We start from the raw sequence: 25,933 nt of genomic DNA, 5'->3' as shown, positions 1-25,933 counted from the left end.
TGGATACATGGGGGACTCCGAATTCAAATGGAGAGTTCTGTGTCTTGAGATCTTATCAGTGGAAGACATCGAAGATGTTTATAATTTCGCTCTTATGATAACAGGTTTTTTGCTGATTGGAGTGGGCATCGCACTTGTGTATCGAAAAATTGGCAAGACAGCTGCCCTGGACGGAGCTCCCAGGCTGCCGGTAATGATAGTAGAGCTCGGCAGAGCGCTGGCGACTCAGACGGGTGTGACCACTGAACTGAAACGCGACACGAACAACATGGACGAGAGAGTCCACAAGATGGACAACAAGCTGGACACCATCCTGGCATCTAACTTGGAGAGAGAGTCCAAGCTGGACATCAAGCTGGCATCGCTCTCTGAGAAAGAACACGTGTGGGAAAACATCAAGACATCGGTCTCGGACATGAAACGTGTCGTGGATGACATCTCAGCCAGAGGCCACATCATTGAAATCATCGCTGAGAGAGTCACCGATCTGCGCGGTGAGATGAACACAATTAGAAACAGGCTGGAAGGGCCACAATGAAAAAGTAGATAAATTGTCTGCTTTCTAAACGGAATATGGATGATTTGGATCGATTTGGACCCCCCCCCCCCCTGGACTTTCCTCCAGTGGCTACAATGTGGAGAAGCCCCCCAATCCACTCACCCACCCAAGCCCCCCCCCACCCCCCCCCCCCCCTCACGGACACCTGTTGTTATGACTTTGGGTCGGATCAAGGAATCAAGGACGTCTCCCACAGCTTCACAACTCGCTGTGTTATCGCTCTGACACCAGCGAACGCTCTGACACCAGCGAACAAGATAACGGACTGGGTGAAAACACCAAGGACAAATTCCAGGCCTCCGCACATACTCACACACACACACACACATGTACTTTCATGAACTAACATATCCCTGCACACACACGCCTTCGCACCTGCTCCTCCCCCCCCCCTGCTCCTCCCCCCTGGGCTCCTTTTTTTCGCTCCCCTCACGCACTGCCCCCCCCTGAGGCAGGGCGTGAGAGTAGTGCTTTTTTGCCCATCCTATCCCCACCCTCATTGCTCCCCATAGTACTCATTGCTATAGAGTGTTTGTTCAGTATTAGCAGTCTCCTTGTCTCTCCACCTCTTTATTAAACAGAAAATGCATTTTCGTTTCAGTTTCAGTTTCATTTCCAATTTTACCCAACGGGTAGTGCACCCTATCCAACCAGGACAGAGAACTCAATCAGGATATAGATTAAACAAGTGAAATTAGAAGTGATGACACTAAGAAATGAGCAGACAAAATTGGAACTGGAACACTATACAAATGAAGCTTAAACATGGGTACTTTCTCCTGATTGGTTGAGATTTTGACACCTACCGAAAAATGTATTTTCTGTTTATTAAAGAGCTGGAGAGACAGGGAGACATCTGTTACTGAAAAAACACTCTATAGCAATGGTTACTATCAAAATATAGTATTTTAACCTTTTAACAAAATACTTTTTGTTTTAACCAAAAAATATCACTTACCCTACCTTTAAAGGTAGGGTAAGTGATTTACTTTGGTTAAAATAAGTGTTAAATAGCTCTATATTCTGATAGTACTCATTGCTATAGAGTATTTGTTCAGTAAAAGGAGTCTCCCATGTCTCTCCAGCTCTTTATTAAACAGAAAATGCATTTTCAGTGCTCTCTCCTGATTGGCTTAAAAGTTGTCACGTATACCTGAAAATGTACATTAATTCTGTTTACTAAAGAGCTAGAGAGACCCCTGTGACCGAACAAACGCTCTGTAGCAATGATTACTATCTAAATATAGTACTTTAACCTTTTTAACAAAAAAAAGAAAATTACCAAAAATATCACTTACCCTACCTTTAACACAAGCCAAAAAACAAGGTCACTCTGAGGGGCATGAGAGGGGCTCAAGGCCCCCCTTGGTTTCTACCTTCTCAATTGCCACCCGGACCTCAGTCACGTGAATGATATCCTGCTTCAGGTACCAATCTCGTTTGATCTGCACCTTGACTGCCTCAGGCAGGCGTGGGATCACGTAGGACAAGACAAATCTTGTCACGTACACAATTTGCTGTAAAGGGATGGAATAGATGGTTCCATTAGATGGATGGACGAACAGACAGACAGACAGACAGACAGACAGACAGACAGACAGACAGACAGACAGACAGACGGTATGTAGGTAGGCAGGGGGGCAGATAAATAGATTAACATGCAATAAAAGTAATTAAAAAAAGTTATAAAAAGGTAATTAATTATTATTGTAGTATTATGTATTAATTCAAAATGTAAATTATAGATTACAAAACAAACCGTTTATACAACTGATTGTTTTGTAAAATAATACATTTTCAGCCTCAGACACATTGCTTCGGTGGCAGAGCATGTGAGCGGAGCGACCCCATTTTGACTGGAGTGCGGAGTGCGTCCGATGCCACTCCTATACCACATGTTTGAGCATTACCGGTCTCATAGTCAGATACACAGTAAAGGTCCTGCAACAGGAATGCACAACGCATCCTGGTCTTGTAAGATCCTGTGCATAGGCTACTGTAATTCAATCTGAACAGATTACATTATTTACTCACCTCTACAACAACAATAAAAGCCAATCTGGCGGTGAGGACATGCCAGTAGTACTTATTGAACTCATACTGTCTTGGGTGTCCTGCTGGATAGCGGAAATCTCGGTACCTGACGGGGGACAACAATGTCTGTTACACCAAAACAGAATCCAGGAGAACCAGCTTAAGAAAACGGTGGCTACTGGCTAACAATAATGGTGATAATAGCAGATCTACAATCTACAATGCGTTACATCACGATGTGTTGTGAGCTTGTAGATCGGATAGGTCTTAACACTGAGTGCCAAACACAATAATTGTCGTGTTTGCAAATACACCCGTCGAGTGCCATAAACGAGAATTCTCGTGTTTGCAATTTTTATTTTTATTATTTTCACAAGGGGCGCTCTAACGCAATGTAGGAATCATCCTAGGTCCCTGTAAGATGGAATGGACGGATGTGACAAGGTCCCAAAAAACGTCCTCTGAAATGTGTATAAGTATGCAAAAATACAAATACTCAAGTACAGTTCCTCAAAAAAAAATACTTAAGACCAGTATTCACTGCTGGAATCAGTGAAAAATATCTGAAAAAATTAATAAAAATGATAATCCATACCTGCAGGTGGTGCTGTTGGCGAACCAGTCTGGTGTGTTTGCTTGAGTGGGTTTGCTCTGCTTGGTGAAGTCTGCTATGTTGAACACAGACAGGGTGTTGTTGATGTATCCCTCCATGGTGTAGTGAGGGTGGTCTCCATACGGGTAGACAGAGAAAGACCAGTAATACACCAGGCGAGGGATCATGTCTGATGTGAAGGCGATGATCATCACCTGAGTGAGAGGGACATAGAAACCACAGGTGTGCAGTGCAGGATTAACGGAAGGTAGAGGTCTTCGGGTAAAGCATGTAACCCGAAGTACCCGGGTTCCGATCCGGACCCGGCTCGGTCACGGGTCCAATTCACAAGTTGTGACTCCGGGTCCGGGTCGGAACCGTTACTGTTTGTCTCGGGTCTCAGGGCTCCGACTGTGAAATGGACGGCTCCACTAATACCCGAGTGGACACGGCGAAAGGGGGGACTCGGGGCTCCGACTGTGAAATGGACGGTTCCACTAATACCCGAGTGGACCCGGCGGGGGGGGGGAGATTATTGTTATACAGTAATCCTAACCCACCAGGGAGGGAGATAACATTTCTCCCCATCCGCCATGTTTTCTAGCACTGCATTAAATCAGGAAGTATTTCCTGCCATGAAGATTTTTTGTTTTACGTTCAGCCCGGGGCACCAACCTCGGAGGGTTACCAAAACCTTTGCCGCATGAAATGTTCAATGAAGGTTCAGTGAAGCTTTACTGGCACATTGTGAGGAAAGCTTTACTGTGTTTGGATAAACCAATTTCTGCATTGTGGCAAAAGCTTCAAAAAAGTACCTTCATAGAAAATACGCCCCTATTAGCCAAAACCGGTCATTTATCATTACAGCTGAAAAAGCCTCAGAACATGCAGAGAGACAACATTTTAGAGTCTTTTTTTTACATTTTATTATGAAAACTTGGACCTTAACTAATAATATATTTGTGTAAAAGAACATAAAATATCCACTTCAAGTATTGAATGGATGGATTAAAATATAAATATATATGTTTTTACAACACCTGAACGAGTTGTCAACACTCACATTTGTTACCACGGCCAGTGTTGTGATACCATGCAGGATGGGCATCCAGACTCTAATGTCCTGGACCTTATCTGGTACCATGCGGCGGAACTGGGAGGTGATCTTCCAGGCATCAATCCGGATCATGAACAGGTTGTTGAGCAGAGCCAGGACCGGAGCCAAGGGGAAGGCGGTCGCAAACATAGTCACAAAGCCAAACTGGATCACTAGGAGATGAGATGTGCACAACTCTAGCTGACTGTCTGAAGATACACACACAGTCGTGCACGCACGCAGGCACGCACACAGGCACGCAGGCACGCACGTACGCACGCACGCACGCACGCACGCACGCACACACACACACACACACACACACACACACACACACACACACACACACACACACACACACACACACACACACACACACACACCCCATGACATTTCCCATCACCTGGCTTACCCATCTCCAGGTATTCATTTAACAGTCCCAGTTGTTTGTTTTCCACCAGCTGGTAGTCTTGTTCCCAGCGTGGAATGTTCTCCGGACCTGAGGCCACACTGGTGCAACTCCGACATTTCAAGTAATTCACCAACCGGGTGAAGAACTTGTTACCACTCCAACATCTCAAGTTCTTCACCCACCTCCAGAGGGGCCTAACAGACAGAGATGTTTTATGTACATTACTAATTCATTGCTTTGCCAAAGCAGCTTGTGATTGTACTTGTAGTTACTGTACGTACGGTAGCAAAACCTCCTGGAGGTTGGTCAAGATGGCATTCCCAGCCATGATGACAGCCAGCTTCAGGGTCAAATCCTGCATACAGCCATGAGGCGCACACTGCAACACCAAGTAACCGTTACAAACAATATAACTTGTTATGCTTAAATGTAGATATGTTTTGAAAGAAAGAAAGATCCCAGGGGGTACTAGTTTGTCTGTCCACCAGGAGGCATTACTCCCTCAGACTACAGGGTCTGATTCCTTAGACATTCATCAGGAGCATCACATAACAAATATGACTAATGGACAGGATAACTAACTGTACCTCCTCATTTCGAAACGTTCCCAGGATATAAACAGGCTTTCCTGGGTGGCCAACCACCTTCCCCTTGATGAAGCCAATGTAGAAACAGGCTGAGAAGAAAGTAAAAAACTGAAAAAAGAACATCTTCAGGGTCAGACTGTTCTCGTACTCCGTCTTGGTCCGAGGGAACTCTGTTTTAGGTAGATCAGTGAAAATAAAATTATGCACTTCAACATTGCTCATTTGGTGTGTCTTGTTTGTTGTTTATTTTGGCTATACTGTATGTTGTTAAAAAAGAAGAAGATTTAGACAGGTTGAAGGTTCAAGACAAATTCTTTGGAACAATGAAGACTTGAACCTGAATCCTTGAATCTACAATTGTGTTACTTTCCAGTAACTTAAAAGTAGATTTCAAACTGTATTTAGTCCATCATTAGTGAAATTGACTCACTGCAGTCTCTAATTTTCTTCATATGTTGTTAAACTATTTTGCTTCTCATTTGGACGTTTCTGTTTTAAATATACAAAAGCACTCTCACCAAAGTCTGTGATGTACACAGCCACCTTCCCATAAAATGATTTGATGACTTTCTTGAGGATCATGATGCAGACCAAGATGGTGACTGAGGCTTTGAAAGAGATGGCCATCTGCCTGTCTGCATATGTTGAAGTGGAGTTGGAGCTGCTGAGGGAGTTACTCAGTCGATCAGAGAAGGTGAAGAACACATGTAGACGAAATATGATGATAGCCATTACCGTGGCCGGGATCAATAGCAGCTGTTGGAGAAAAGAGGGAAAAAATGGCCAAATTGTTACGCGGCAGATAATAGCATGAGATTTTATACATGTGTCATAGGTCATCCTAAAACATCCTAGAAGGGGTGCCCAAAAAAATCTTAAACAGGAAGCGCGTCATGGACAAAATTCAAAATGGCCACCTAAACTGTTGACCGTTGACTCAAAAGACACCAAAAGAATCTCCAAAAAGCACACAATTTGGCACATATGTCCCTTGGGTCATCCTAAGACATGCTATATAGTCCCCCCAGGAAAACGCCATTCCGCGATCGTGGAAATTACAGCAGATTTCAAGGCCATCCGTGGATTTCAAAGCCGTCCGCGGATTACAAGGCATAGTGCAGAAAACAAGAAAAATCTCTGTAAAACACCGCCGTATGGAGAAGTATTCTCTCTCTGTGTCAGGGCAGTGCGAGCTGCTGCTAAACTCCCCCCGTCCTCGTCCTCCTCTCATACACACAGGCACGTAGAGAGAGAAAGAGAGAGAGAGAGAGAGAGAGAGAGAGAGAGAGAGAGAGAGAGAGAGAGAGAGAGAGAGAGAGAGAGAGAGAGAGAGAGAGAGAGAGAGGGAGGGGGGGGGGCAGAGAGTGCTGCGCAGAACTAGAGCTAAACTTCAGAGCAAGTTAACGATGGCTCGTTGACTCCAATTTGACCACTAGGCAATCAACACTGAACAGCACTCATGGCAGCTGTGATTCTTGTGTCTGTCCGTGCAGCTTAGATATCAAGTAATTCCCTGTAGAGGGACCCTCTCCCTCATGTTCAACTTCAAGTGTGACTTCTAAGTTCTACTTCTCCTCAAAAGGACAACTTTATTATTTCCCATCCTGAATGACAAGCCTAATATTATTATTGCATTTGGCGGCATTGTCAGTATTTGTCTTAATTTCATGAATTCATATTTCTTTAGTCGCCAATAATTCAACTGTAAGCCAGTGTTTTGAGACATATTGTCTTGTATTGCTACAAAATAAATGGTAAAAATGCATTCTACATGCATAAATACAATAATAATAATACATAAAAAATGATTGGATCGGTGATTGCTATCGGCCTGATCGGACCACCTCTATTTATAACCAGTAACATTGACTCAATTACTATGTTCCACAGTATTTTAGTGTTTTAGAATGATATAACAATTAAATTTCATTATGGAATTTACTTGATTATTAAAACTTAATCTATTTTTGCTTGTTTTTTAATGCCCGCGGAATATTAACGATAAGCCGCGGAATCAAGAATTGCTCTCTGCGGAATCAAGACTTGCTCTCCGAGGAATCTAGACTTTTTCTACACGCTTTCCTGGGGACACTACCTAGAAGGGGTGCCCAAAGGAATCTGAAACAGGAAGTGAGTTATTGGCAAAATTGAAAATGGGCGCCTAGTGTTGTCGATTGACTCAAAAGACAACAAAATAATCTCATAAAAGCATACAATTTTGCACACATATCCCTTGGGTCATCCTAAGACATCCCAGAAGGGGTGCCCCAAAAAATCTTAAACAGTAAGTGAGCTATTGACAAAATTGAAAATGATCGCAGCTGCTATGACCAGTTTAGGTGGCCATTTTGATTTTTGTCCAAAACTCACTTCCTGTTTAAGATTGTTTAGGGCACCCCTTCTAGGATGTTTTAGGATGACCCAAGGGACATCTGTATCAAATTTCATGCTATTATCCGCCGCGTAACGATTTTTCACATAATTCCCCCTACTATAATAGTATACAGAGAAAGAGATGAACTAGCTTCGTTATGTATAGCCGATCCCGGTGTGAATTACGTTATGTATGCACAACAAAATGCTCAGTGTTAGTTTATCTCTAATGATGTAGAAATTGACCTACTGTACAGGATAAGAGTCCAATCTTGACAAAGAAATGTTATGTGGCCAGACATGACTGACATTGCATGCAAGACTGTTGCAGTTTTTTAATGACACCTTATAGAAGTATTGTCAGTTGAAAACTCTAGGTTACTAGAGTGATCCCGGTTCTTTGATATCATGAATCAGATGTCTCATTTATAAGTAACAGCGCCTCCCGGTTGCATTTTTACCAATGTTTAGCAGTGTTTCGCTAGTAACCTTAACCTTAACCTTAAGTTCAGTATCTGTTACTCGCTCAATGTCTCAATTATGGGTAGAGTTCATAAACTCCCATAATACCCAGAATACTTATCTCAAATGCTTGACCTGCCAGCCTTGGAGGTTCATCCTCCTATCTGGAACTCACACTGAGGACTAGTATGCACCAGAACCTTGTGAAATTCTAAGGCATGCAAGCACATGTGCCGCAGCACATCTGTACAATATGTCCTGGATAGTCACAGCCTAGAAAAGGGCCCAAGACAACCATTCCTCTAGTGGAAGAATGTGCTCGCAAAACAGCAGGGACCTGCAGCCCCTTGCTGGAATATGATAAGACCATAGCTTTCACGATCCAGTGGGAGAGTTGCTTACTTATGGGGTTGCCAGTGTGAAGCTTAGCCCATAAAACAAAGAACCTCCTCAGGCCCTTAGACTTGTTTATATACAGTATGTAGCCTACTCAATACTCTTACAGGGAAGAGTGAGTGTAGCCTTTGGTACTCCTGTAACGAGAACGGAGGGGTTCTACCCTCCATAAAAGGGTTTTTGTGTACAAAAGCCGTATTCTTAATTAATATTTCCGCCTTGGCTCCTGGTCACACAGGTTGTGTGTGCAAGAAAAGACACTGAGCAATGGTCTAACTCTGAAGAATACTCTACACCAGCCATTTGTTAGGGTTTTCCAGCAGCGCATGGTGCTGTTACATTTGAAATGATAAATAAGAGTAGCATATCAACCTTACCCAGAATAGGACAGCCACTATTCCAAAGGAAACCAAAGCACGTTGTTTACAGGGTTCATGAGGCAGCATCTCTTGTTTCTGAAACATTGCAATACAATTACTGATAACATTGACTTATATTCTTGTTTTTTTTTACACAAGTGGATACAGAGACAAACATCTTAACTTGACCCTTGACAGGAAGAGAGACACATTTTTTACATAGAGGCTATAATGTTGTAACAATCCAATGCAGACTTATCACGAGCAATGTCATTGTCGTCTTCAATGTCATTGAATGTTCAACCTTCAATTATGAAGGTTGAAGATAAGAAGAAGTAAAGCAAGCTACAGTAAATGATCGATTGGTTGGAGGCATTGGAATGGTACAGTATGCGTAATGGTTAGTAGTGAGTGAGTAGTTCCTTCAGTCTTGTACCGTCAGCTTTTTTGTATTTTCCAATTTGTTTGACCTGAATCAAATGGGCTATGGTCATGATTCATCATGTTGCAGGTTGGCTTGATTCCATGTTTAAAACTCTCTAAGGATTTTCTGAAACATCTATGGAGTAAATTAATTGGAAATTCTCTTCCAAAACCATGGGTGATCATTGTTGAGCTCAACTGATATGATTTCATATGTCTCAGTGTGTTTCTTTAATTTAACCAAAGTTGCAAGGTCTGTCATACAAACTCCATTTCCCATTCCTTGGATCGTGACGGCTGCACCCTGTGACTGACACAGCCCTGGGTAGGCAACCCAGCCTGGTGGAGATCTGCGCTCTAAGGAGTGCACTTTTCTTGTTCTGATCATGTGACCTTGAAAAAACAAGGTGGCTCGCAACTCACTTCAAAATTCTCTAAGTCTTCATTCAGCAGCAACAGCAAAACATTAACAACGTTTCGACCTTGCAGTCATTGTCAAGTTGTTCATGTGACCTACCTCTGTGACAGGGTTGTTCCAGGGGTAGCCAGAATGCTTACACTTGTACTCATATTCAGGACGAGGCGGTTCGTCCTGTTCCAGGAAATCCATGGTGCCCCACTTGTATTCCAGCTTTGCCTGGTACCGCTTCCAGAGCTCCAGGAACAATGTCACTAAAGCAAGGAAAAAGAAAGACAGCATTGAACGGGCTGGGAGAGAAGAAAACCATTGTCTGAATAACAGTAAGCTGCTATTCAGACATATATCACAAAAGGCTTGGAAATAAAATAACTTGGACATGAAGGATGTCTAATTTATTAAGGGCCTCACCCCAGATCGTCATGAAAACAGCAAACATCAGGGTCCCATAGTTGTCAAATATAGAATGTATCTGAAAAAAAGAAGCAGCATAAAACAAATTAGATAGGAACTGGAACTGATCTGTTTTATAATGATAATTCAACCAAAGCAGTGCGTGCTGATGTATTTTTGATACATCGCTGTGTAGCCTTATAGCCTACTTTCAGTGTGTGTGTACATGTCAGCCTCTCGTCTATCTAAACAAGCCAAACCACAACCACTTTTGTAACATTTTCAGAAAACAGCAAAAGGTTCCCCACAATTCAAGCAGCATGATTATTTTTATCGCATTCGGGATGAACACACATGAAAAAAGATATGAAAACACCTTTTAAGGGATGTAAGTCTTTAATCAACAACATTGTTTATAATTATAATTCAACAGTGTTTGCAAAATTGTCAGCATGGCACAATAGTATGATAAGATTTAGCAATATTTTTTTTATTTGTCTTCATCATGAACTCACTTTAGAAGTTGCACACGTGCTGTTTAACGTCCAGTAGGGGCACTCTTTGTCACATTGGGGGCACATCACTATAGTCCCGCCTATCTCTGGATCACATACCTCTTTACTATCCAATAAGAGAGGAGAATGGTTAAACACTGTCCAATCACAAGAGGAAGAGGTTAAAGACTGCCCAGTTACAAGAGAGGTTAAACAGAATGAAATAAAGTAAACTCAGTGGTACTAAGACCTACAGGTGCTATAATTGCCAGTCAAACTAAATGCTTGCTGCATTTGCAGGACAGTTATGCAACATGGATAACCTGCTACTGCTACCATTGTAAGCTACAAATGAGGGACATTTACAATAGCTATACTTTTAATGTACATGATGGATAAAAGGTTGATTTAACAACATTAATTAACATAACTAATACTGTGTGATTTAATTATGGATTATAGTTCAACAATTCTGAACTGGTGATGTGAGATACTGAAATATGCACATGAACAGATTCAAACTGTACCTCCAAGTGGTTGTTTCAAGAGTCATTAATCCATAAATGAAACAGAGGACGCCCACGATGGCAGCGAGGACCAGCATGTTTGTGTAAAATCCCAAGAAGGCAAAATATATGCCTGTTTTCTCCCCATGGTACATCCTGTGAACAGCATTAAAGTAATAATTATTAGGGATGGGACGTTAAGTAACTCTGTGACTGTGACGATATTTGGCCCTCGATAACGATGATATCCCGATCCTGTGATAATCAATGTATAGCAATACATTTTTTACAATATTTCCTCAATAAAATCTCCTGTGCAAATTAAATTTACAGCAAAAGAACATGTAAAGCATGTGCTAAGCACAAAACATACTTAAACCTGGACAGTGCTTTCTTAAAAGGATCCCTGGCTAATAAGCCTTCTATACCTTTATACATTATAATTGCCCTCTGTAACAAAAAATAATAATTAAAAACACCTTTGAAATTTTATTAGAAATAGTTCATCTTTTACTCAAGGGAGCAATGCCCGTCGCAAGTTGATGATGTCATTTATCCATGTGTGGTCCAGCCTTATGAAATGTATGGAATGTGCTAATAAAGAACAACTTAATACTTCCTAAGGTTAATCATCAAAACCATATTTTCAACTAGAAAAAGTGCACAGGTCTCCGCCAGGTCAGGTAGGCTATTGTGGCCTCCTGGTGGCGCTATAATAAGCCAACGTGAAAAGGGTGCCATTTCTTCTTAGGCCTTGCACGACAATCGGACACTGACTGCATTCATGATTTGAGGCATTTTGTTAAAAACAAGCCAATAATGCAAACTTTAGATGTCAATCTTAGCCAATCAGTATGGAATATGAAAAATCAAACACATCCGTCATGATCACATGACTATAGAGATCATGTGTACCGATTTGTGTGAAATTTGGATACAATTGGAAGGAGTAGTATAAAAAAATGTGTTTTACATAAGTCAGCCTCCTGGTGGCGCTATAAAAGGCAGATGTGAAAAATGCAGGGCAAAGGTTTTTCCTTGACCTCTAGGGAGTGTGCATACAAAGTTTTACACAGATCGGTGCAATTATAGGTAAAAACACAAATCGGCCTTTCAAATGGTAGTTCTTTCTCTGCCTAATGGGAATGAGCGTGCAAAATTTCACAGAAATTGCATGCTGTGTTCATGATTTGAGGCATTTTGTTCAAAACGGAGCACTCCTGCAAACTTTGGAAGACATTTTTAGCCAATCAGGATGGAATATGAGAAATATGAAAGACCTGTTTCGTTTAATGACTATAGAGATGCTGTGTACCGATTCGCGGGATTTTTGGACAAAATCTGTAGGAGTACTGTCAAAAAATGTGTTTTGCACAAATCGGCCTCCTGGTGGCGCTATAAAAGGCCCATGAGAAAAATGTGGGGCAAAGGTTATGAATTGGCATCCAGGGAGTGTGTGTGCACAGGGGCGCTGTGATCAAGCCAACGGTGGCAGAGATTAGCTGGTCACAGACGGACGGACGGACGGACACACACATAGACACACGGACGGACGGACGGGGTGGAAAACATACTCTCTCGCCATGCCTTTCGGCCTGGCGGAGACAATTAGTTTTATTTGCACATGCATTCCATACAGTACAGTCCTTAGGGCTGGAGCACAGATGGACAAATTACATCATTTTTAGCCAGGGATCGTTTTAATAAAATATTGATATTTGCCATCCCATTTTTGTCCCACCCCTAATAATTATCTCTCTCAGTAATGGATAATGCCTACAATCAATGGTACTGTATATGAGGGCATTTCCACCATCAGAAACACGACATGATGTAAGAATTAGGAAATGGGGGGTTGTGCAGTGTAAGGTAGTTAATAGGGTACATATTTGCCAGTCATGAGGTTGTTTATTAAGTGTATGAGATTGAGAAACACTCACACACTTTGGTACAAGCTAGAGTTGACATAGCAATTGGCAGAAACATCCCATTGGTGTGAATGGAGCTTCTGTGATTGAGAAAAGAGACCCATTACCTAATGAGATCAATTGGTTGTGGCTTGTAGAAGTTTTTGAGATGAGCCCATTTTTGGTAGAGTTTAGACCTTTTGCTGGAGCCATTTTCTTTTGACTTGATGACAACAACAACAACAACAACAACAACAACAACAACAACAACATTAACAACTCTGTAATTAATAGTAATAAAGAGATGTGTCTACTGAATGAATTATGAGTCAACACTCACATCATGAAGAGGAAAGGCATCCTTGTACACTCCATCGGCCAACAGCTTTGTGATGTTAGGCTGTTCAACGCCTTCAGCTTTGACCCTTAAGCTGAGGATGTAGGAAGCCTGCATCACATGAACAATACATTGAGAAGTGTGCTTAATATTAATGTTTAACAATTCAATGTTTCCCCCACTGTTTTACAGTGTTGTTTAACACTTAAATACCAACTACCTTGCACTATATACTTCACTGTATTGTAGTCTTTCATCACAGTGTTCAATAAACGATTGTTTGCACTGCTTTGTTTCAGTTTCTCATGTGTTTTGACAACATGACAATGAAATGCATGAATTTGAACGTATGCCACACTTATATTAGTATTAGACTGTTATTTACATTTATTATCAACCTTTTTTAACATTATAAACTGTTGTGAGCAAGCATTTTAGGACCAATTTAAGTGAGACATTTTCTACTAAAGGGATCTGAACCAGTTTGAGAATATGATGATGAGTATTTTGAATAGTCAATGTCATATAACCTGAACCAGTGTGAGAGGGATAACATAAACTGGACTTCACCATCCTAATCCTCATGGACGGTGTGAAGGTCGCATCAGGTTCATTGAGGTCAATGTCGAAGTGCTCCATCCGGTACTTCTCAAAGGGGACGGTGAAAGACTTCTTGGTGCTGAGGTCATTGCTCCGCAGCTTGATCTGGAGCCACTCGGCGCTTTCGTTGCTCAGGTCCTTGCTGGTCTTATCCTTGCTGGACGGGTCCGTGCTGGACGGGTCCTTGCTGGACGACTCAATGCTGGACGGGTCCTTGCTGGACGACTCAATGCTGGACGGGTCCTTGCTGGACGACTCAATGCTGGACGGGTCCTTGCTGGACGGGTCAATGCTGGACGGGTCCTTGCTGGACGACTCAATGCTGGACGGGTCCTTGCTTTGCAGTTTGATGGGTAGCTTGATTTGGAGCTCCTCTGCGATTTTGCACAGCAACTCCCACGGCATGTGGATCTTCACAAACGTAAGCAGCTTGTCACTCTGAAGGAAAATGGGATGATATTAATTGGTGATTTCTGATAATATCATGTTCATGTAAATGCTTTTTTTTATTACAAAGGATATGGGGCCATGTTGTAAGACTGACAACAAACATTAATTAACCTTTTTTTTTTTTTTTTTTGGGACCAAACCCTAAATGTTTTATAGGGACGTGACAAACCGATTAATTACGATCACCATTTTTGGTGTCAAGCTTAGAAGACGTTTCTAGGACCAGTTGCAAATTACAGACAGGCGGTTTTGAAGGAGGGTAGGGAGTCACACTTTTTAATGGCTGTTGGTAAGGCATTCCACATTTTGGTGGCATAACAGTAGAAAGAATCAGACGATCTTGGTATCGGGTGCATGCACCTTAATATGTGTTTGATTTTCGGTATAGGCCCCCTGGAGAAAAATGCTCAAGATATTGTCAAATAACTGAACAGAAAACAGGATGTTTTATTTAGGTATTTGAGGAGAAAGCCATAAAGGTTTTTGTCAATCTTCATCACCATCTTAAAAATGGCCACTTTGTGCAGACTGCCATGCACTTACTGATTCTGTTTTCTCCAGCTTCATTCCCCACTTCGTCATCAGCATGTCTTCGTATTTCTCCTGGAGAGAGAGAACAGAGCACACAGGAAGTGGTCTGAATGAGCCATATTTGTCTCTGAATCAATTCAATTTTTATTATACTGCCAAATGGAAACAAGTTGTCTCAAGAGTCACTTAGCATAGAGATCCAATGTTCCCCCCCTAAGCAAGCATTTGGGTTAGGGTCCCGTTAAAGGGTCCTTTAATAGTGTAACAGAGAGAGGTCCTCTGTTACTTCTGTTATACTTATTTATTGAATGATGTTTGCACAGCATATTGGCACTTTAGGCATTACATGCCTAAAGTGCCATGCAAATTTTGCATGGCGTAATTTGCACAGTTGTGTTTTAAATGCACATGATTTTATTGATTGAATACATTTTCAGTGGTGTTTCCTGGCCACTCGGCCAATTAGTTCCACCTGGGGAGACAGAAATGTTGAGTCATGATCATGATGAGCAAGTGTAATACAGTATGTGTAATATGTAGAGACTCAGGACCCTATTATGTGTGACTTAAATCCATGTCTTAGGCGGTACTTAAATGATAACGCCACCATTTTACACACAATCCCTATTTTGCAAGTTGCGCTGAACGCAAACACTACTCCCCAGCATATTTTACGCATGGGGGAGTGCTCATATGTTAATTAAGGGCGCAATGCTGTATCTACTATTTTGCTCCTCATCGCATACCGCTAAGATGTGGTACAAAAAGAAATGTTTGGTTGTAAGGACACCGGCAGTTTAACTAATCCGTGCTGAGTCAATTCTAAACCGATTGTTAAAATTCAAAGCAGGGGTCATCAACATGTCCGTGGCAAGACTTATTTTTTTAATTTTTTATATGCACAATATAATCTTAAACATGTGTTTGAGTCATTTTGATGACTCATAAAGTATTGGGATGACATGCTTATTAATATGTTATATATTATATCAATATGTTAGATTTCTGGTTTTGTACGTGAACGCCTGTACCACGAACGTCGTGCTGTGTGAGTCAAAGAGTAAAAACATGGCATGTCATCTGTTGAGAGATCTGTGGAGGGCAGAACTGGACAAGTAAAGAACATTTTGTCAGTTGAAAGAAAGTGTTTCAAAGTGTCCAATAATAACAATAATAACTAAATTATAATAACACTCAACAAGCATAATGCATGGAAACCCTTGATCCACAGCCTCACTATCAGACCTCCTCCTCACCTCAGATCAAAGTTAGGTACCTTTGCATCAAACTATTGTGACACTGCATTCCTTTAAATCCTGTCATGCCCTTCATTAATCACTCATCATGTACATAATTATCTGTTTTAACTCTCAAGTCTTTTCCCATTGTTTCATCGGCATACTTTCTCATCAACATATCTCACCTTAATGGAAACCACAACCATTGAAGCTACGTTGACAAACAAGTTTAGCTGGAACTTACGGTGCGTTTTAACAGCGGGCAACTCTGGGCGATGCCGGGCGATATCGCCCAAAAAGATAAAGAAAATCCATCTTTCATCGCCCCCCCGCCCACTTCGCCCGATCGCCGGCTCTCATAGACTTTCATTATATTTTGGGCGATGTTGCCCGGCATCGCCCGAGAGTTGCCCGCTGTTAAAACGCAGGGTTACTGTCTCCTCCTGTCCTCAAGTGACACTGTCCTCTGATAGCCATCTGTCTATACTGTAATAACCATATGAAGTATAATACGCACCCATTCACATTTGCAGCTAATTGGCCCTTTTGCTCCTGCAATGTAAGATGGAAGCACTGTCTGTACTGATAAGACCCAATTATTGAAATCCCAAACATATACTTGGACGATGCCACATTTAATGCCTGTCTCAGGACTACCACTTTCTAGTATACAGTGGATAACTTCCCAGTCTCCAGGTTTTCTAAAGTATAGCTAACCACTTTAACCCTGACATCCCAATTTTGGGCATAGCATTATAGGCTTAAAAGAAAAGATAATTGCTGATCTACATGCCGTGATGTGTTGTGAGCTTGTAGATTGTCTTTTCCCCCAAACTAATTTAGTGGCTCGTTTTAAAATGTGTAGTGCAGTGGAATAGAGTAGACATTATGGCACATCAAGAGCCCATCAGTACTGTATACATGTGGGGCTAGGCCTATGTGTTTCTGATAATATTATTGATCACTTGTTTTGCTAGCCTGGAAACCCTCCCTCCGGAAATCTTATTTCCATTCTGAAATCAAATGGAAATGAGATTTCCGGAGGGAGGGTTTACCAGGCTATTGTTTTGCATGTCCGTGGCAAAAATGTAATATTGATGGAAATGTCCATAGGGTAAGGATAGAATCATTGCGTGGATCATGGATACTTGTGGGGGTTACGGGTATTTTAGTATTTATTGTGTGTTTATTTATCTAGTTATGTATTTATTGTAAGGTTTAGATTATAACACACCCCTTTGAATGGTGCAGATAGCTCGCCTGTGTATAAAAGGCTGCTGCCAGTTGACGTAAAGGAGAGCTGTGAGTGAAGAGAGATGTGTTCTTGTGCGTTGTGCATTGTGTATTGTGAATAAATACAGCTTTTTTGTTGCACGATACCAAGGCCTCTGTACTGAATTCCAGCCGCAAATTGAGCATTCTCACAAATGCGAATAAACCTCAAGCAAAATCATGCTTTGCGTTGGCAGCCAGAGAGAGAGAGAGAGAGAGAGAGAGAGAGAGAGAGAGAGGGGGATCGTATGATTCAACTACTGCCCTGGCTGTTCACTGCTGGGGTTATACAGTATGAGAAACGGGCCAAGACTGCAGGGATATAGATGATGGAACATCAGCAATGGGTCTCCAAGGGGTCAGCACTTACAGTATATTCAGTATAGAGAACATGAGGTTGAAGTTGAAAAATACTATTACAAATCATGCAAAATATGTAGAATATATTAATATCAATTGAATATATGATCCCTCTCTGAGACACTAAGACAAAAATGAGCTCCCTTCCCTGTAAAAATGCAAATATGCTAAGTTGAGTGTTTTGTTTTCAGACTATCAAGAATCATCATCCATCTTTGTCTGCCTTGATAAAGAAACACTCTAAATCACACTTTAAATGCTGTTTATGCTTTATGTTCAATAGTAGATAAAACAACAACACTCACCCTCACCCCCTTCTTGTCCTCTGTGTCATCCTTCTCATGGACCAGGATAAAATCGATCCTCCTATTACCGTCATTGAAGAACGGTGAGTCTGGGTCGATTAAAGGCACAGTCAAAGGCACACCCAACTCATGTTCCTCCATGACGGTATCCATCAGAGTGAGGAGCAATGCATATCTGTGCCGTGTAAAGGCCTTTTCACATGTGAAGCGATTGACACGCCTATTAATGACATTCAGTGACAGGCGAGTGTGCAGGTAGGGCGGCGTAGAAGGAGGACGGAAACTTTTTTCTATGTGACACATAGAAGCATGTCTTTTTACACAAGGAATGGTTTATCAGGAATAGGAATATACTGTAGATAGTTGTGTTTTTCCTACTTTAGAATGAACCTTTTTAGACCAGTAATACTTTAACTTGACCTCACACAAATTGCAACTAGAGAAGTGCTTTGGAAGGCCGTTATAGTCAATTGGAATGGAATATGAACACTTTGATATATATGATCACAACACCACAGAGATAAAGTGTACCAATGTATGTGAGTTTTGGACAGCATTTCGGAGTGGTAGCAAAAACGTTGTTTTCAAGAAAACTTTTGTCTGGCACAAATGGCCGGACCTACAGTACGTGGGGAGTTGTGTCATATGATCCAAGGAATCCAGGGGAAACATTTGTGATTGTGTGACCTATATGAATCAAGAGTTACAGGCCTGTCTTGCTCGCTCCTCATGCATTGAAGGAGGCAGGAGCTCAGTTCCGGGCTCTCCCTAGGCTGGCAGAGGGAGAGTAGCGCCCAGGATTACATAGGCAATTGGCACTGGGTGAAAAAAAATGGGTTACAAAAATCGTGGGATAAAAGAAAATGTGAGGTAGCCTGTTCTAGTGCCACAAATATTTGGTGAAAGGTTCTTCTCCGGCTTACTGGGAATGTACGTGCAAAGTTCCATGCTGATCGGTCTAATAGAGTCAGAGATTAATTCACACAGACGGACGGTCACAGACAGACAGACAGACAGACAGACAGGATCATCAGTTTCCATCCGGAAACTGGCCGAGCTCCGGCCAGCTCCAGCACAAATTAAGCCCTGTCTTTCAGACTAATGCCATGGCACCATAAGGTGCTGTCAGGATACAGCACCAAACTATAGTTGACACTGTATTCCTTTAAATCCTGTCATGCCCTTCATTACGTACTCACTCATCATGCATGCATCTGTTTTGACTCTCAAGTATTTTGCTTGTATTGGCATAGCTTACAATCCTCGGTATGCATGGAATCACAGCGATGTTCTAAGACATCACCTAAGTAAACTATAACAGATGTATTGAAGCTACCTTGCCAAACAAAAAACCTGTTTAGCTGGTGGTATACTGTAGAACTTGATCTGCTCCTGTCTTCAAGTAATCCCACCACAAAGCAAGCAATCCGCAAATAATGTATAATAGTAAGTAGTAAGTTTATTTGCAGACAGCTTTCACAGACATTCAGAGTGCTTCACAGCAATAAAAGCTGAACATAATAATGCAAATTATAATAAAAGAGACAAATATAAAACGATCACCATTTAACCAATTAACCAGTGAAATGAAGGAAATCCAGCACATTTCTCATTAAGAGCTATGCAAAGGCCTGTTTGAATAGGACAGTCTCTTAAAGAGGTCCACAGAGGCCACAGTTCTTAGGTCTATAAGGGGAGCTGATTCCATAGCCTATAGGGACGGAACTCACAAAGGCTCCATCACTGGGTGGAGCCGGTCACATAAAAAGCACTAGCCCACCTTAGTAACTTATGTATTGCACACACACACACACACACACACACACACGCGCACACGCGCACACACACACACACACACACACACACACACACACACACACACACACACACACACACACACACACACACACACACACACACACACACACACACACACACACACACACACACACACACACGCATGCACAAACGCATGAATGCACAAATGCACACATGCACATATGCACACACAGCCAAAAGCTGGGGCCAAATATTCTGTTTTGTTGACATTGAAGTAGTCATCCTCATACCACAGGGTGACGTGTGCAGCCGTGTTGAAATAGTCCAGGGCAGAGTGCTGTCTAGCAGTGGTGTAAAGTAACTAAGTGCATTTACTTAAGTACTGTACTTAAGTACAATTTTGAATTATTTGTTTTACTTTGGTTGAGTATTTCCAATTTTCAATACTCTTACTTCTACTCCACTTCATCTCTAAGGAAAATATTGTACTTTTACTCAACTACAATCATTTGAAAACTTTAGTTACTAGTTACTTTTTAGATTTTTATTTGTATCACTAAACATACATTAACCACTTAAGCTCCATATATATTTCGGGTATTTGAAAATAGCCGATCTACACGCTCACAACGTTGTGAGCGTGTAGATGTGCTATTTTCGAAAGATTTTGATACATTTTGAAAACTTGAAATGGGACATTCTGCATAAAGAGTACTTTTACTTTTGGTACTTTAAGTGCATTTTGATGCCAATACTTTTGTATCTTTACAGGCTTTTACTTGTAACAGAGTATTTCTACGTTGCAGTATTGATACTTTTACTTAAGTTAAAGTTCGAGTACTTTTTCCACCACTGCTGACTAGTAGGGCTGTGTGTCATCTGGGCATTTGAGGAATAGTATTAGGTAGTGATGGACTAGTGGTGTAAAGTGAGTACAGGAATGGACTCAACACACTCCAGCACTCCAGTGTCAGTGGCAGACTTAGTGATTTGGAGGCCCTATAAGAGGCCCTTGCAGCTGCACATGCTTAGCACACTTAAACACCAGAAATCATGGGTCTTCAACAGGGGGTCCGGCAGGTCCTCAGAGTTACTACAGGGTGGCCACCAAATCTTTGTGTGATCATTTTGTTCCTCTTTTTTTTTTCATTAACCACTTGAACCCCAGCATCTCTATTGTGGGGAAAATATTTGCAGAAAATAGCAGATCTACAAGCCCACAACTATTGTGAGTTTATAGATTGGCTAATTTTGGCAAAGAAATGTGGTGTTTCATGATCTAATCACTCAAGAATAAAATGAATGACTGTAATGTTGCCAATGCTGTAATGAGACTTTCTGAATGGGGAACATAAAAGCTGCCTTGCCAAACAAAAAGCTTGTTTAGCTGGTACTGTAGCTGCTTCAGTGCCAGAAACTTTTTGAAACAAAAAAAACCTATTGAACACCCTTTACGTCTGTGTGTTGGTAAAACAAATATTGAACCAAGTTCTCAAAGTATTAAAAAGCACTTCTGACAAAACCAGCTAACTCCATTGGATCTTCAAACTTTCTGCTTTCTGTAGAATATCCCAAAAAATCTATAATCTGTACATTGAAACTATACACACTAGGATGCCAGGTTAACAATGACCTGGCATCTGTCTACATAACATGCCATCTAAATTACATTTTGGCCTTTGCATAAGCTTGCAGGGCTAGGGCAAGTACAAGTACGCACGCACGCACGCACGCACGCACGAACGCGCGCGCGCACGCACGCACGCACGCACGCACGCACGAACGCGCGCGCGCACGCACGCACGCACGCACGCACGCACGCACGCACGCACGCACGCACGCACGCACGCACGCACGCACGCACGCACGCACGCACGCACGCACGCACACACACACACACACACACACACACACACACACACACACACACACACACACACACACACATACACTTTCAGGTGACATGGTCATCTAACTACCATTACTGGGAGGTCATTTCAGTAACATGGGCCCTCATCTTGGGGACATCGAGTTAATTGGAGCCCAGCTGCTGCATGCAGCCTTATCCACAACTAATATAACCCAGTAACCATTTTAGATCCAACCGATCTACAAGCTAAGAAATCTCGTATTGTGAGCTTGCAATGTTCGTGCAATGTTTGCCTGATATGCCCAAAATAGGGACGACAGGTGGTTAACTAATGTCAAGTTTTTAAGGAACATACACCAAGATGGTAGAGGAGTAATGATAATAATACTGACACATTTTGATTTCATGCTCTCATGGGGACGGATTAACCCCCGCACGGGCCCCTGGTCTGCCAATTTTTTAGGCCCCCTGCCTAAACATTTTTTTTGGGGAACATTTTTATTTATTTATTTATTTTCCTCAAAGGGCCCACTTTGAGAGGTCCCCAGCAGGCCTCTCAAGGCCCCCCGCCTGGGGCCCCAGGAGACCTTGTCAGGGCCTCAAACCCAGCAAGAATCACTGCTGTAAATACAGAGGAGGGGCCCACACATTTGATATTTGATTTACCTATACACTGTACATTTCATTTTAGTAAATTGTCGCTGGCAGCGCGGCCCAGTTCCCGAAGGGCCCCTGAAAGCCAAAGGGCCCCTGGAACACGGCCCCGGCGGCCCAATGGCTAATACAGCCCTGCTCTCAGGGTGAATTTGTGTGAGTTTTGTGTTTTGTTTCAAAGGCTGTGTATGTGAGTGAAGCAGACCGGGACAGAATTAACTAGACCTGGCTGGAAAGGCTTCATACTTGTAGCCATGGCATGTTATCTCATGTACACTCACTAGGGCAGGGTTGTCAAACTGGCGGCCCGCGGGCATTTGGCGGCCCGTGGAAAGGTCCATGGCGGCCCGCGAGATACTTTTAAAAATAGTGGAAAAAAAAAAAAAAAAAAAAATCATGATGGCTACACCATGTGAATTTGCCATTTTTTAAAATATAATAATGGTAATAGGTAGTTAAAAGCATTAATCATATATGTGTTAAAAACGTATAAATGTATCAAAGCTGCTTCTTTTATTTCTCAGGAGCTTGCCCAGTGAAATCCTCAGTGTTAATTGAACGTCTGTGTCCAGCTAACTCCATTTTCAGTTTTTTTTTTTTTCATAAATCAATGCTATTGAACCTCCTTTACATCTGTGTAAAGTTTTTTTTTATAATAACCTATGAAAAGTATTAAAAAGCGCCTCTGACGAAAACTCCCAACTCCATTGGATCCTCAAGCTGTCCGTCAAAAACAAACAACTCCCCCCTCCTCTCATGCTCTCCACTGCTGCATACTACAGGGTTTTTGCCAATTGTCAAATATAAATACTACAGATTTAAAAAAAAACGTAATTCAGACTTGTTTTTGGACCAATTGTCAGATATAAATTTGGACAGTTTTCACTGTGTAATTTCAGCGTTAAACCAATATGCAGAATGTGACTGAATATCACTCATGTCAGACTGCATTCATGCTTTACCCTCCACCTTTAGCAGAGACTTTAAGTGAACAGTCATTTGCTCTCGGCTCTGGTCACCGTTTTGCGGGGTGTTTTCACCAACCCAGTGACTGGAAGGTTTAGGCAACACACAACACACAACAGTGTAATAATAAAATGTTGATGGATAGGTAAATGCAACTGTGGTTGTTATTGTTAGTGCAGTAGGCTACAGATTTGATAGGCTACAGATGATCCCAGGTAGCTACTGTACCCACGGTCAGTCCTCTAGGGAAAGACAGGGCCACTCAGATCGCTTTCCATGAACTACTCTGCCTGAACACGGGGAGGCTCTGGCACGTGGAGGGACTAGGCTCTGTGGATGGCCTCCTGGCCGGGCTCCTCCTTCGTCTCACCAGGTCCATGACCTGAGCGCTGCGCCAGATCCGCTGCACCGCCCCGATCCAAACATTTCCTTCTGCCGTGATGGTTCCTTGGGCCGACACCACTAGATTGGGCCGTCTAATGGTATTAGCTCCACTCCGCTGGAATGGCTGTCCTAAAGGCCTCACCGTGGGTTTGTTGGGCTTCTTCCTCACGGAAGACGCAGCCTGGGGGCGCTAACCCATACTGCTCCATATATGTATATATATACTAACCCATACTGCTCCATATATGTATATATATATATATACTAACCCATACTGCTCCATATATGTATATATATATATATACTAACCCATACTGCTCCCTGGATGCCGTCTACATTCCGGCTGTCACCCGTCTCTCCGGTGGTCACCGAACTATTCCTGGTTGTCACATAGTCTAAGTCCTATGAGCCACTATAAATAGAGTCACTGACTATAAAGAATACATCATATGGATGCACCTGGGATGTAACATCAGAGTTGTTGCTGAAGTGGTTAATGTATGTTTTGTAATATGATGATGTGATATTTTAAATCTATAAAGTAACTAGTAACTAAAGTTGTCCAATAATTGTAGTGGAGTAAAAGTATTATATTTGCCTCTGAGATGTAATGGAGTAGAAGTAAAAGTATTGAAAATTGGAAATACTCAAGTAAGGTAAAAATATGTCAAAATTGTACTTAAGTACAGTACTTGAGTAAATGTACTTTGTTACTTTACACCACTGGTGAATGTGTGGAGGAGACATAGGGCAGAGGATAGTTGGTGGACACCTCTGTGGGCTTTGGCACAGAAAGCCACACGGTGACCGGGGCCACAGGTTCGATTCCCATCTCTGCAAGCAAGGCCACAGGTTCAAGTCCAGCCTAGCACCGGCACCGAAGCCAATACTCATGGATGTACTCAGTACAGTGGGGGCGTTGTTTCCACACAGTAAAAGTGGGGGTTATGGCAAAATAAATAACTTTTATGTAACCAAAAGGTAACGATGACAATCAGGTGAGGTCACTTCCTCCCACCTAACTGTTTGATGTCTGTGCCAGTGGTGGAAAAAGTACTCACATTTCTTACTTGGGTAAAAGTATTAATACTACATTGTGGATATACTCCGTTACAAGTAAAAGTCCGGAATTAAAAATGGTCTTGAGTAAAAGTACAAAAGTATTGGTATCAAAATGTACTTAAAGTACCCAAAAAAATAAAAATAGCCTATATAAAATAGGGTTTTAAAATATAATAATTTATATCTGCAAAGTAACTAGTAACTAAAGTTTTCAAATAATTGTAGTGGAGTAAAAGTACAATATTTGCCTCTGAGATGTAGTGGAGTAGAAGTAAAAGTATAGACAATTGTAAATACTCCAATAAAGTTAAAAAAAAAAAAAAACTCAAAATTGTACTTAAGTACAGTACTTGAGTAAATGTTCTTAGTTACTTGCTTAGTAACAAAAAACAGTGACTTGTCATGGACAGAGTGGAAAACTGCTGTTTGGACGCCATCTAGTGGCCATCAGCAGACACTAAATGTGTCAGGAGATTATTATGGATCAGTTCTCAAACTTTTACATGTCAAGGTCATTAATGTATGCATTTGGCCCACGGACCCCCATCTGTAAATATGTTGTGCCAGGGACCCCCAGAAGAGAAGATTCATGTTAAGAAATGCAACATTTTTCAAACTTTTCCAAACATTTTCGAGATTTTTCGAAAACATTAAAAACATATCAGATCTACAAGCTCACCACCGCACACCATGAAGTGACGCGCGGTGAGCTTGTATATCTGATCTTTTTTGAAAAGCCAAAGTATAAAATGTGGAGCTTTCTGACTCCACACAGGCAGTGGTGGAAAGTAACTTGTACATTTACTTAAGTACTGCACTTAAGTACAGTTTTGAGATATTTGTACTTTACTTGAGTATTTCCAATGTCCAATACTTTTACTTCTACTCCACTACATCTCAGAGGCAAATATTGTACTTTTACTCCACCACAATTACTTGAAAACGTAGTTACTTGTTACTTTTCAAATATAAATTATGATATAATGAAACATACATTAACCACTTTAACCCTATTTTATACCTAAGCTATTTGAAAATACAAGATCTACAAGCTCACAACGCGTCCCGATGCGACGCATTGTGAGCTTGTAGATCTGCTCTTTTAAAATATTTA

The 25,933-nt window shown here is 41.7% G+C and overlaps 1 protein-coding gene across 1 annotated transcript; it reads right to left on the bottom strand.

Moving 5' to 3' along the window:
- Positions 1-1,887: 1,887 nt before the first annotated feature.
- On the bottom strand, positions 1,888-24,589 carry LOC311048418 (anoctamin-6-like; the record flags this gene model as incomplete). The annotated part of the gene is made up of 20 exons (XM_084061676.1): positions 1,888-2,076; positions 2,594-2,699; positions 3,189-3,400; positions 4,249-4,454; positions 4,694-4,887; positions 4,975-5,072; positions 5,281-5,450; positions 5,799-6,036; positions 8,889-8,966; positions 9,811-9,965; positions 10,123-10,183; positions 10,620-10,725; positions 11,126-11,260; positions 13,140-13,234; positions 13,352-13,459; positions 13,919-14,386; positions 14,942-15,001; positions 18,105-18,394; positions 23,370-23,458; positions 24,477-24,589. The coding sequence occupies 20 exons, from the start codon at positions 24,587-24,589 to the stop codon at positions 1,888-1,890; spliced, it is 3,171 nt and encodes a 1,056-aa protein (XP_083917802.1).
- Positions 24,590-25,933: the final 1,344 nt, after the last annotated feature.

Source organism: Gymnoscopelus microlampas, assembly GCF_963454915.1.
Source record: "Gymnoscopelus microlampas genome assembly, chromosome: 7".
Classification (NCBI taxonomy): Eukaryota; Metazoa; Chordata; class Actinopteri; order Myctophiformes; family Myctophidae; genus Gymnoscopelus; species Gymnoscopelus microlampas.
Note: the sequence above shows the minus strand (reverse complement) of the source record. Positions and strands in the feature narration are given on the sequence as shown.